Below are 12,540 nucleotides of genomic sequence, written 5' to 3'. Positions count from 1 at the left end.
GGAATAAGGTATGAATTGATGATACAAAACCAAGTATGAAGTAAATTCAAAGTAAATTCATCATGTTGTCATATGTAACTCTAAATCTACACAAAAAACTATAGAATCTAAAAAAACGAGAATCTCTGGCAAAATGATAAAATCGAGCAAAAACAAAAGTGAAATAAGTAATAAACTTCATCCAGCCTTCCTTCGATGATGCTTGAGCGTTTTCCTTCGACATATTCCAGAATTTGGATGATTTTTCCTTCGAAACTGAAGAAGCAAGGGTTTGAAATGCGATTCGGAGGGTTTGAGTATGAGAGAAATTGAATGCAGTGTTTAATTCACGTTTTCTTCTTACCCGCCCAATTTTATAACGAAATGACAATTTTGCCCTTAATATATCCGAAATATGATAGTTTTGTTGGATTAAATCCAGACCACATATTTTTAAAATGTGTGGTGGAGATTTAGTTATAGGGTTATCACACAAATTGGAGTTATCATTATGCACCCCTAGGGATATATATATATATATATATATATATATATATATAGGGTCCCATTATATGCACACCACCCCTTTAGTGTAGAACTAGAGACTAAAATATTGCCTTTGGATCTAATTTTTGATGGATGAGATGTGATATTGTACAAATAATTTTCGTCATTCATCTTATGAGCAATTTATTTCAGCTGAGGGGCTATTTAGTCATAATACATTAGGTCAACTGAAATTCTATAAGGTATGTCCGTAAGATTTGGGAGTAAATAATAAGGAGTTATTTCTTTTACCCTAATCGACTACTTGCCCATTCACATATTCATCTCTTTCCGCCTTCTTCTCCAACTTCACACCTGGTGGCAGGATTTTCATCCATGGACGATACTTCATCACGAACGTCGTGCGAGTTTCACAATGGCTGTGAAAAAGAATTCTGAATTTCAAGGTTTATTTGATGTCTCAGAAAGGCAAACCGAGATCAAAATCTTCGTCGAATGAACCAGAAACTTGTGGTGAGTTAACCCAAAATTTCGTTTTAAATTTGGGTCCCTATTTTTGTAATTGAGAGGGTTATAATTCTGTTTTTACTTCATTTGTTTACCATTTTGGTTCACAGTTTCGGATTTATTCGGGATCTTCAAGATATGAGTTTCGATTTGTTTGATAGTTCAAAATTGGTTCATTTTTGTTGTATACTGTGAATTGATTACAGTATAAGATGAAATCATTCGTAAAAGGATGAAGAAATTTTGTCAGAAGGTGAAGTTATTTGTTTTGGACTGTGCAAATTTGGTTCATTTAAACAAAATGTTTTCATTTCTCTTGTGAAGTTATTACATTATAAGATGAAGCAATGTGATAATAAGATGAAGTGATTCCATACTTTAATTTCTAATTTCGATTCATTTTGTAGTGTATTTTGTGGTGAGTTCTTAATTATTTTTTTCAATTGTAAAGATGGTTCTGTAGTTACAATTCGGTCTCTGGTGAAGTGTAGAAATGTTTTTATAATGAAATTATTGAACACAGGTAAAACAACTACTTTTAGTGCAAAGGTTGGGGTGGGCAATCTAGTAGGCCACACCGGAGATTGCTGCGCTTGTTTGAGGAAATGAGTAGTAAGATTAATCAATTGCTGGCTTTGGATTGCATTCTAAGATGGTTCAATTGATGTCTACTTTTATTTTACTGTTTTGATTCTGATTTTTGGATTTCATGGAAGCTATTCAAGAGATATGAGTGATTTCAGTATAAGATGAAATGCCTACGACATAAGACGAAGTTATTACATTAGTAGATGAAGTATTTTGATTCAAATTTGTTTTGTTTTAAATTTGAATTATTTTTTGGGAAGGTTCAAATTAGAATATGAAGTTATTTCATTATATGATGAAGTAGTAAAAGTATAAGATGAACTCGTTACATTATAAGATGAAGTGATTCGTTTCATATTTGGTTCATTTCAAATTGTGTTAATTTTTTTGGATGAAAATATAACATTATAAGATGAAGTTATAACATTATAATATGTAGTCCTTTCTTCCATATTTAGGTCATTTTCGGGCTGAATTACGGTAACTTCATTCCGGCAGAATTATGGTAATTTTGTGTTCCACTTCTGTGTGTTCTGGAAATTTTGGTGTGTACACTTCTCTAAAATGAACTATATTATCTATGTAATGAAGCAAGTTTTGTATGCTTTTAATTTTGGTGTGACAGAATCTAAATGAATTGTGGTGTGTACACACGGTTTACTCTTTAGCTGAACCTAGTTCATCATAGAATGAACTATTTTATTTATCTACTGAAGTAAGCTTTGTATGATGCAAATGAAGTAGGTTTAGGTTTAATTTCGTGTTCCCCCTTTTTTAGCTACAGTTGAGGTAGAAACTATGAAAACTACAATTGGTGCTGGGAACGGTGATGTTGGAGGAACCAGAGAAGATGTTGGCGGGGGAATATTAAAACATATTGGACCAGGTAGACTAAAAATTGAACTCAGAATTTTCTTAACATTTTATTTACTTTGTGGGATTGTAATGAAGAACTTTAACGATCGAAACGCAGAAAAAATGCAAACTGATCTAAAAGCGTGTCTACTTAACACCGGTCGAAGTATTGAAAGGTTATATTTACATAATGCATTTTCTGTTTTGAATCGTTAACATATTTGAAATTGTTGGCGAACATCATGCTTTTGTTTCGAAATACAGAGATGATGAAGGCCGGTGCTTCACTTCATTTTTATTCGAATTGGTCCATTCGATGTGAATAAAATTTTCACGAAAATAATAGGTGTCAAAGAGGAAGAAGAAAGAGTTTGTGAGAAGTTGAGGTCGGATAATTATGTAATGATTTTTGGTTTGGATGCCATGTTTGCCAACGCCTATGAAGAACTATTTTGATGTCCCAATGCACCATTTTAATTTTGTAATGATCTATGTTCATTTTTTTTATTTGGATGAATCGTATTACTTTAAAAATGAATAGAATGTATAACTTGAATGCCATGTTTTTTAATTCTGTAAAATATACCAGCAGCTTGTGTTCATTTGATAAATAGGGTGAAATGTATTACTTTAATAGTGAACTGATGCATATATTGGATATCATGTTTGACAATGTGAATGAACTAAGGCCACGGATGAACTATTTTGTTGTCTCACGACACTATTTTAATATATAATGATATTTGTTTATTTTTAATTGGGATGAACTATTTTCCTTTAAAAATGAACTAAATGTATATATTGAATGCCCTATTTTTAATTATGTGAAATATGACAATAGGTTGTGTTCATGTTGCACGTACAACATGACTTCTCCAAAAGCAGCAGAAGCATACTTAGAGAATCGCAAGCAATGAAATGCAAAGCAAGGAAAATGAATTATATTGCTTCATTAAAAGGAGATAATTGGTTCATCACTAACATTCATTTAGTTCATTATGTAGTTTCATTGTACGCGAGTTAATAAAACACGTTTAACTAGAAATGGATTATTCATATGAATTATTTCATTTTAATAACGAATATAGTTCATTACGTAAGATAATTACCCCACGAGAATTATTCCACACGATTGGTTAATATTGAACTAAATCGTGTACTTGTTGTGATGATAGGGCATTAGCCTTTAGATGGATGAAGGTCTTGTTGTGATGATTCTGACTCTGAATCAAACAACGACCCAACTGGAGTCTATGTTACTGATATATTATTATTATTATTATTATTATTATTATTATTATTATTATTATTATTATTATTATTATTATTATTATTATTATTATTATTATTATTATTTCATGAGATTCGTTTGAAGAGGGCGTGGAAATGGTTAAATCCTCCATTGATGTTCGTCAAGAATCATCGTGGTGGTGGTTAAATTCTCCATTTTTGTTCTATTAAGGGGTGGGGCTGTTTATATCATCCATTGACGTCACGTCATAGGAGAAACATCTATTTCTATTGGGATGGTTGAACCCTCCATGGAGAACGAGCTATGAAATTGAGAATTATAAGCAGATCATTGTATATCACAACGTAATTGAGAAAATTATTTCTGAAATTGATTTGCATAAGAATACCATAAAGATATTACACTGGATGAAAAAAAAAGATCATGAAGATTGTTTCCATAATTGAGTGGCGTAAATTATGTTAAATTGTTAATATAGTAACTGCTATAACATTGGAATTCCTAATCAACTCTTCTTCCAATTTTATTGAATATAAAAAACAAACTTGGGTATATTAAATATAACCATGAGATTAAAACAATGGGTGGATGAGATTTGGTCTCTGGTTCGGTCCCAAAAATTAGTTCGACATTGAATACAATCCTATATATATATATATATATATATATATATAAGATTCTCTTTATATATGCATATTTAAATTTTACATGTATATGCAAATATTTCAAATTAAAGTTACAATTCCCCTTTGTTGGCAAACTTGTCTATCTGTGAAATATCGAGAAATTTATCCAAGCCACTGGCTACAAGGAACCTGAGAAAACACCACGATTCAATATTAGTACTAGTAGTATTATTTTACAAAAAAAAAAAATTAAAGAATAGTAAGAAGGCACACTTGTCCCTAAGAGTTGTTGTCATGGATTGACACCCTCCTCGAATAGTGGATTGTAGATTAACAGCTATATTTGGGTTATGAATACTCTGTCGCAAATGTATCCACCCATATTCCCCCTCATCACTTGAACACACTTTGGCCCTAAATCACATTCACAAACATTAATAATTGAAAACCCAATAAATCCTCATATAGTCATATTATAGACAAAAAGTGTGTGTAACATATAATTATACCTGTACATATGGGCATCAATAGCAAATGCCGCTTCATTGGAGTCCACTAGACACCCATCACTTACCCAACAATCTCCACATGAATCCAACTCCCAACCTTCCAATCTTCCTTCCTGATTAATAATTATTTAAATTTTTCATTACACGAACTCGGAAATAATGGACTGATCTGATTGACATCCCTTACCCCGATGTAGTTCCTAAACTCCTCGATGATCTCCACCGCTTTGGCCTTTGCAAACCTAGGCTCCGACAACACATCCATCCTCAACTCCACCGACTCCAAAGGCTCCTCAAGATCTTTGATCAAACTCCCAATACCTTCCTCCGACCCTTGCAGCTTCATCCTCACCATCTCTATAATTATCTTCACCACCATATACGCTCCTGCAAATAAACCCCGTCTATCAAAAATGAGCCACTCACTCCCTTAACAGACCTTATAAGGGAAAGGGTTATCCACTCATTTTCCAGAGTGTTAGGTTCATCAATTTGTCGATATGGAACAAAAAAGCACTATAACAAAAAAACCCATTAAGAATATTTTTTTAATATAATTAAGGGAGCTAATTTGTGTTTCTAAATATATCACCAACGCTAAAAAACATCTTTATTATTGGTATCCCAACTATATTTAGAGGACACAAATTAAAACGTCATAAAAAAGTAAAATAATAAATTAATTTATCCTTAATTAAGGAAAGTTTTCTTTTACGTCCTAAATTATTTTTATGTTTTAAAATTTTTCAATGCAAATAATGGCGTCTTTAAAAGGTTGTAAGTTTTTGTTTAGTGAAAGTAAGTACCATCATCAAGAAAGTAGTTCTCCTTCAAGGCGCCGTGGCCGGAGGTCTCCATCATCAAATGCGCCTCGATGCCGTCTCGATTGAGCTGAGCTCCTTTGTCGATGACGTTCCGGTAGCCGACCCTGTAGAGGCAATGGCGGCCGCCTCTGTCGGTGATGAAGCGCGTGAGGGCCAAGCTGGTGCGGGCGTCGGTGACGACGGTGGTGCCTGGGTGCTCCTTGAGGACGATGGCGGACATGAGGGCGATGAGCTTGTCGCCGTTGATGGGGTTGCCGTCCTTGTCGACGACGCCGCTGCGGTCGACGTCCGTGTCAAAGACGATGCCGAGATCGGCCTTGGTTTGGAGGACGGCGGCGCGTGTGAGGGCCATGGCGGTCTTGTCCTCCGGGTTGGGGATGTGGTTGGGGAACATGCCGTCCGGGTTGAGGTGGAGCGATCCGAACGTGTCGGCGCCCAGCTTGTCCAGCACGTCCCATGTGAAGAACCCGCCGGAGCCGTTGCCGGCGTTTACGATTATCTGCCATTACCAATGGAGATGCATGTTTTAATCCCAAGTAGTAACAATTTTTATTTTAGACTAATACGATAGTGAAATTTTATTATTTATGAGAAATGTTACTATAGAAATAATTAAATTACTCCATCCGTACCTTATTATTTTTCACCATTTGACCGGACACGTGTTTTAAAAAATATAATGGAAATGAAGTTGAAAAAGTAAGGGACACGTGAGTCTTATTTTTATATATTAGTTTTATAATAAAATATAAATGAGAATGAATTAGTGGAATGTGAGGTTCACTGTAAAAAATGGTAAAAATGAAAGGGGCAAATTTTTAGGAACAAATAAAAATGGAAATTAGTGACAAATTTTTACGGACGGAGAAAGTTCAATTTACTAATTTGACAAATTGTAACTAGATTTCAGCAATTTTAGTACTATTATGGAGTACATGGAAGTGCATGATACTCGCTCATACTTGAGGCATAATTTATAATTGACACATTTTCCTAAATTGGAAACGTATCATTTATCTCTACTTTATTATAATATCTCCTACACTACTCTCTCTCCACTCAATTTATAAAATAAAACTACATAAAATTTCAAACCGATTAGGAATTGCTCCATTAAGGTGTCGTTTAATTGCTATAACTCATTATCACACCTATTATCCATCTAGGATTAAGTTGTGAGATTATTTTAATTAGTGGAGCTGACTATAACTAATTATCATTAATTATCTATTTAAAATTAAATCTTGAGATTGAATATCATGAATCAAATATAAGTAGTATATATTTAATCATGGGATAAAAATTTTCTAAGTGAGTATTATTTTAGAGAGTAGGAATATTAATTTAGTAAAGTAGAAGAGGAATGAGAGAACCTGAAATCCTTGAAGAGGGGAATCATAATGGGAAGGATGATTGACTCTTTGCTTGATGATATCTCTGAGATGATTAGAGTAGGCGCTCATCAAATCCACCGTCTTCGGCCGAACCTTAAGCGCCGTCGACACTTTAGCCTGCCGATTCGCATATTTCCGGCCAGCTTTCTCGCATATCTCCTCCACCTCCGATGACGTCAGCCCTCCTCTTTTTGTAAAGAACTTTAACCCATTTCTAGTGTACGGCAAGTGCGACGCTGTCATCTGTTCCAACACCCACATTTTTGCATCCAACACAAAATATCACTACTTTATTTATTCACCACATTGACATTTTGCATTCTTTTATGAAGGGGAAATTGGGCCCAGACTAAACATTTATTAAAACATTTACTAATTTTGATATCTCGATCAAATGAAATGGCTGAAATTTCCTCTTTAATACTCCCTCCGTCCCTAATAATTCGTCACCATTTGACCAGACACGGGTTTTAAGAAATGTAATAGAAAGTGGATTGAAAAAGTTAGTGGCATGTGGGTCATACTTTTATATATTAGTTTTATAATAAAATGTGAGTATGAATGAGTTAGTGGAATGCAGGGTCCACTACCAAAAATGATAAAAGTGAAAGGTGACAAACTTTTAGGGACGGACGAAAAATGAAATAGGTGACAAATTTTCAGGGACGGATGAAGTAATATTGTGGAACTTTAATAAAAAAAGAGCGTCACCCTCATCTCACCCATCCCTACCCAAAAAAGAAAAAAGTAAAATAGAAACATACAAACAAAATTACAAGAGACTACCGTATATAGCTCAATAAATTTATACCCTTTTCATATAAGTAGTACTAATAAATACTATTCCCTTCGTCCCATTGAAACAGGCTAATTGTAGATAATACAGATTTTAATGTGCAATTGATAAAGTAATAGATAATGAGTAAAAATAGTAAAAGAGAAGGAGAAAATGCTTCTATCAATATATATGAACTATTTCTATTAGACGAACAAAAAAAGAAATTCAGCTTATTTTTGCGGGACGAATATAATATGTTATATTCATATATATGGTTTATCCTACCATAATAGAAGCATCGAATAAAAAGGGAGGCAGCACTGTGCTCATGAAGCACGCCGGCGTGGTGGCGAGTCCCATGTCGAACCCTACGCACCCCGCCCGCTCCAGCCCCGCAAACACCGCCACGCTTAGAACCCCGCCCGAAATCCTCGGGTCCTTCCCCAGCGACACCCTAACCTCTCCTCCTTCTCTCCCCAACTCATTCCTCACCCACTCCCCAAAGCTCTCCGCTATCGCCTCCACAGCTGGCGGCGTCAAGTTCACCGGCCTCCCCTTCTCGCCTTCCACCGCCACTCCACGCACATCCGAGCCGTTCTGCAGCCGCCTAATCTTGTCGATCTCTTCATCCACCACCACTTCGCTGTACCTCGCGCTGGCGGGGTTGTACTCACCCCGAAGTCGGATTTTGTTTGAAGAATAAAATGTTGGGAATGCGATGAAGGTGCTGTTTGGATTTAATTGTGTTTTCGAACTTAGATATGATGGGAAGAGTTTTGGTTTGGAGGAGAGGTTGGAAGCTGTGGAAGCCATGGGAAACTCTTTTGGCGCTCTTGAATGTTTTATTTGGAAGATGGAAAAATGAAGAAATTGTGTGGGAGAGATAAGATATTGATGAGTGAAGGAGAACCTTACGTTTGCAGATTCATGATAGAAATTAGAAATATCTGGGAACAAGCTTCCAAAAACTGCATGCGCATTTTTATCTTGTTTTATTTGAATTCTAAAACGCGCGTTGCCTTCATTTCCAGATATTGTGTCTTCGGATATATATTTCTGCTCTTTCTTATACTTGACTTGACCAGCAATGGTATATGCTTCTTTTTGTAGAATATCTTTCAACAAAACATCTACCTTGATTATGCTAAGAAATTGATATTCAATTTCCGAATTGTTAGACATGCTCTTATATTTCCTTCATTTAGTTATTACTCGCTCATTCTAACTCCATTTTTGTCATTTTGCTCCATTTTATTTGTAACATTCAATGCAAAATAATATTTATGATTTGTAAAAAATTAAAGATGGTCTTGTATAGTAAAAAATATTGCAAAAATAGTTGTAGTATATATGTTTCAATCTTGGATCATAAAGCTTTATATACTTTAATTTAAAATAAGTAAATACGGAGTATTAGGTTTTTTTGATGCACTTCTAGAAGACAAGATTTGGAGGCTAAATAAGTTATATTTTGGATTCTATTTATTTTTAGTTAATAGAATTAGTAGATGGAAAAATTATTAGGAGTAATTGTTTTTCCTTTTACCAAATTAGGATTTCCTTTTTTATATTTTCCTTATATTTCCTTTAATTGTATTTTCCGTAATTTAGAATTTCTCTCAACCTATATATTGTTGGGGTTTGGTGCCCCTTGCACAGCGGAAGTCATGCATACGGATCTATTTGACAGATTATGGGATCAATTTTTCACATGTTAAACATCTAATTACATTCTAACACAAATAATTCATGTAAAATGAATTTAAACCCTAATTCATGAATTCCTACGGTTTAAAATTACCGATCTGATTCTCCAAGGAATCGATGATTGCTTGCGCCTTCTCCACATGAAGATCTTCGTACTCAACCAGGAATCTTCTAATCTGTATCCCGAACTCAGATTATGACCTTTGGGTGGGCAAAGCTTGTCAGAATCAAAAAGGGCTTGACTAGACAAAAGACAGAATTCTCACCAGAAGGGAATGAAAAGTTGCGTCTCCTCTGGAGAGAGGGGGGTACGAAACTTTTGATGATTAAATCAATTAATTTTGTCTTCTATTTAGTCTCCTTTATATAGAGTTATGATGGGCCAGATTAGGGATCCATGGAGGTTGGACTTGGGCCCAATTTAATTCAAATTCAAACAGAATATTATTATCATCAACTATAGTATAATAATATTGACTGCCCGTCCAATCCCAAATTACGAGTAATCCGAGCTTTACCTATTTAATTTATTATTTCCCGTGTTTAAGATATAAATATCCATTAATTAATTTAATTTATTTAATCCAAGAGTTGTCTAGTTCAAAATCTTTATTTATTATTCTTGAATAAATTCCAACAGGCTGGGTTTCTGAATAACAAAACCCTTTTTCGAACACCTCTTGAGGATATTATTAAACTGGACTCACGCAGCACACGATTCATTGCAATAACAATACTAGCACCTCTAGACATTGATCACCACTACCCAAGATATTAGGATTCTTCGATTGCGAAAAATCTGCACCATTTGATAAATCAAAGTAGTGCATAATCAATATCGTATGCTCAATGTTATGTCAACAATGATTAAGAAATAACAATCACCGAGACCTCGTCTTTCAGTAAATAGCAAGAAAGACTTATCTCAACTATTAGATCCTTCAGTGCTATACCACACTAGTGTCGTTTATTTCCTAAGGTAAGGAAACACTGCAATCTTTCGTGATAGGTAGCCAAAGTCTATCTAGGTTGTGAAATTCTATTTCTCTTCTACAAAGAACCGACTGCATCACCTTATGTGAACGTCGTTCACGACCAGTCTACTATGCAGAAGAATTGGACTTGTTTGTTTCTTATACATTTAAATGTTTGAAAAACATCTTATAAATGTATAAGCAAATGTCAATGCGATAAAATTACTTCCTCTCGCGTTGGGTTAAAGTGGATTGTAGAGTTTATTGTATACAAGCAATTCTATCCGTGCAACATGCTTGAAATATGTTTTTTAGTATAACAATCCTAACATATAGAGGCTTCATTGTTGAACTAAAAAGACAAACTTTGATTATTAATTTTACATTGAGTTTTTATACTCTTAATTCTCAATTCATTGAGTTCGTTATTCAACCAGTTCAGTCATTCTTTTTACGTTTCTGCATCATTTTTCCTTATTGTTTAATGTTTTAACAAAAATATTTAATCTAAAAGATAATTGCAAAAAAATATACTCCCTCTGTCGCTAAAAATTTGTTACACTTCTTTTATGCACTCGTTTTGTAAAAATAATACACCTCCCTTTCATAAAAAATAGACAAGTTTTACCATTTTTAGCCGTCCACCAAAATTAGGCTAATTCTAAAAATGGAAAGTTTTAAACCAGTAGTAACCATGCACAACATTCTAAATATGGACCCCACAATCCACTAACACTACTTCCACCATATTTTCTCTCTCTCCCTCTCTCTTACTCTACCAATTATGCGTGGAAACTCGTGTCATTTATAACTATGTCTATTTTTTGTGGACAGAAGGAGTATTAAATAGTTAGAGTGGAGAAAATATAAAGTAAGAGAGATTAATTTAGTTAACTTTTTATATATATTATTCTCTCTCTTACTTTATCCTTCATCCATTTTAACTATTTATAGTTCTAATATTTTTACAAAATCAGTGCATAAGAGTAAGTAGTTATGTGACAAACTTTCAAAGACGGAGGAAGTAATTAGTAAAGGACTTTTTCAAAAATTTACCTTACATTTTTAAATTGCACATAAATCCTTAGCATTTGGTCCCATTTTCACTTTCTCGTTTTCCGGCAATTATCGCCTCATTCCCTGCTGCCGGGGTTGATTTAATTTGCAGAGAGAAACAGCTGATTGCGTTACCTTCTGTAGACTTTAGTGTTTTGGGCCTTCTTAACTTAAGCCCTACACATGTTCTATGTTTAAAGATATATTACGTCTCAAATCTCTTAAACTTCAATGGAATAGTTGAACTAGAATACTTTAACGAAATCTTAACAATAAAGATATATGTGAATCCACAAGTCACATATTATTTGATCAACCCCACCAAGGACATTCATCGACCAATGACCAGGGGAATGACAAAGAAGATGCAAGATAACTTAGGCACATTCATCCGTGGATTAAGCTCATCCGAAGAGAGTGCTCGAGTGGGGAACAACTGGAAGCTAAGCAACGTGCTCAAGGCCTCGTGGGAGGAGGGAACGGAAGCGACGGCCGTCCAAGCGTTTCTTTTGGAGTCATTTGTTCCTCACTGCGCGACTTTCGTATAATGGCCATAACTCTCTCATCCGGACTTTGATTGGGGCGTTTAAGATACTCACGCGTAGCCCTTTCGAAAACGAAGACAATGTCATTGGATGATTCCAGAGAAAAATACCCGACCGGCTGATTCGCAAGGTGAAAAGACCCGGCCGGGTGTTTTGACTGTTTTTGGTCGCGAATTCCAAAAGAGTTCACCCGACCGGGTTTTTTATGCGACTTGCGATTTTGAACTCTTTGTGACTCTTTTATTTAGCACTTTTAACCTCTAGTATAAATACTCATGTCTAGGGCTTTTGTCTGCAGCTTTGAACTCATTTGTAAACAAACAAAGTGTCAATATTGAGCATCATTCTTCATCTTTGAAGATTTATCAAAATCCCTTGTGGTTGCATTTTAATCTATTGGCGGGCTTAGATTGAATGCTAAGGTATGTAATTCTTGTTC

The 12,540-nt window shown here is 34.8% G+C and overlaps 1 protein-coding gene across 1 annotated transcript; it reads right to left on the bottom strand.

The window, feature by feature from the left end:
* Positions 1–4,356: 4,356 nt before the first annotated feature.
* LOC121754050 (phosphomannomutase/phosphoglucomutase-like) lies at positions 4,357–8,692 on the bottom strand. The gene is made up of 7 exons (XM_042149380.1): positions 8,105–8,692; positions 7,021–7,284; positions 5,630–6,146; positions 5,011–5,210; positions 4,824–4,936; positions 4,588–4,728; positions 4,357–4,503 (listed from the first exon to the last, which is right to left on the bottom strand). Exons 1-7 carry the CDS (start codon positions 8,630–8,632, stop codon positions 4,425–4,427), a joined length of 1,842 nt encoding a protein of 613 aa, XP_042005314.1. The 5' UTR covers positions 8,633–8,692; the 3' UTR covers positions 4,357–4,424.
* Positions 8,693–12,540: the final 3,848 nt, after the last annotated feature.

Source organism: Salvia splendens, chromosome 11, assembly GCF_004379255.2.
Source record: "Salvia splendens isolate huo1 chromosome 11, SspV2, whole genome shotgun sequence".
NCBI classification, from domain to species: Eukaryota; Viridiplantae; Streptophyta; class Magnoliopsida; order Lamiales; family Lamiaceae; genus Salvia; species Salvia splendens.
The sequence above is the reverse complement of the archived record's forward strand: the minus strand, read 5'-3'. Positions and strand labels throughout refer to the sequence as shown.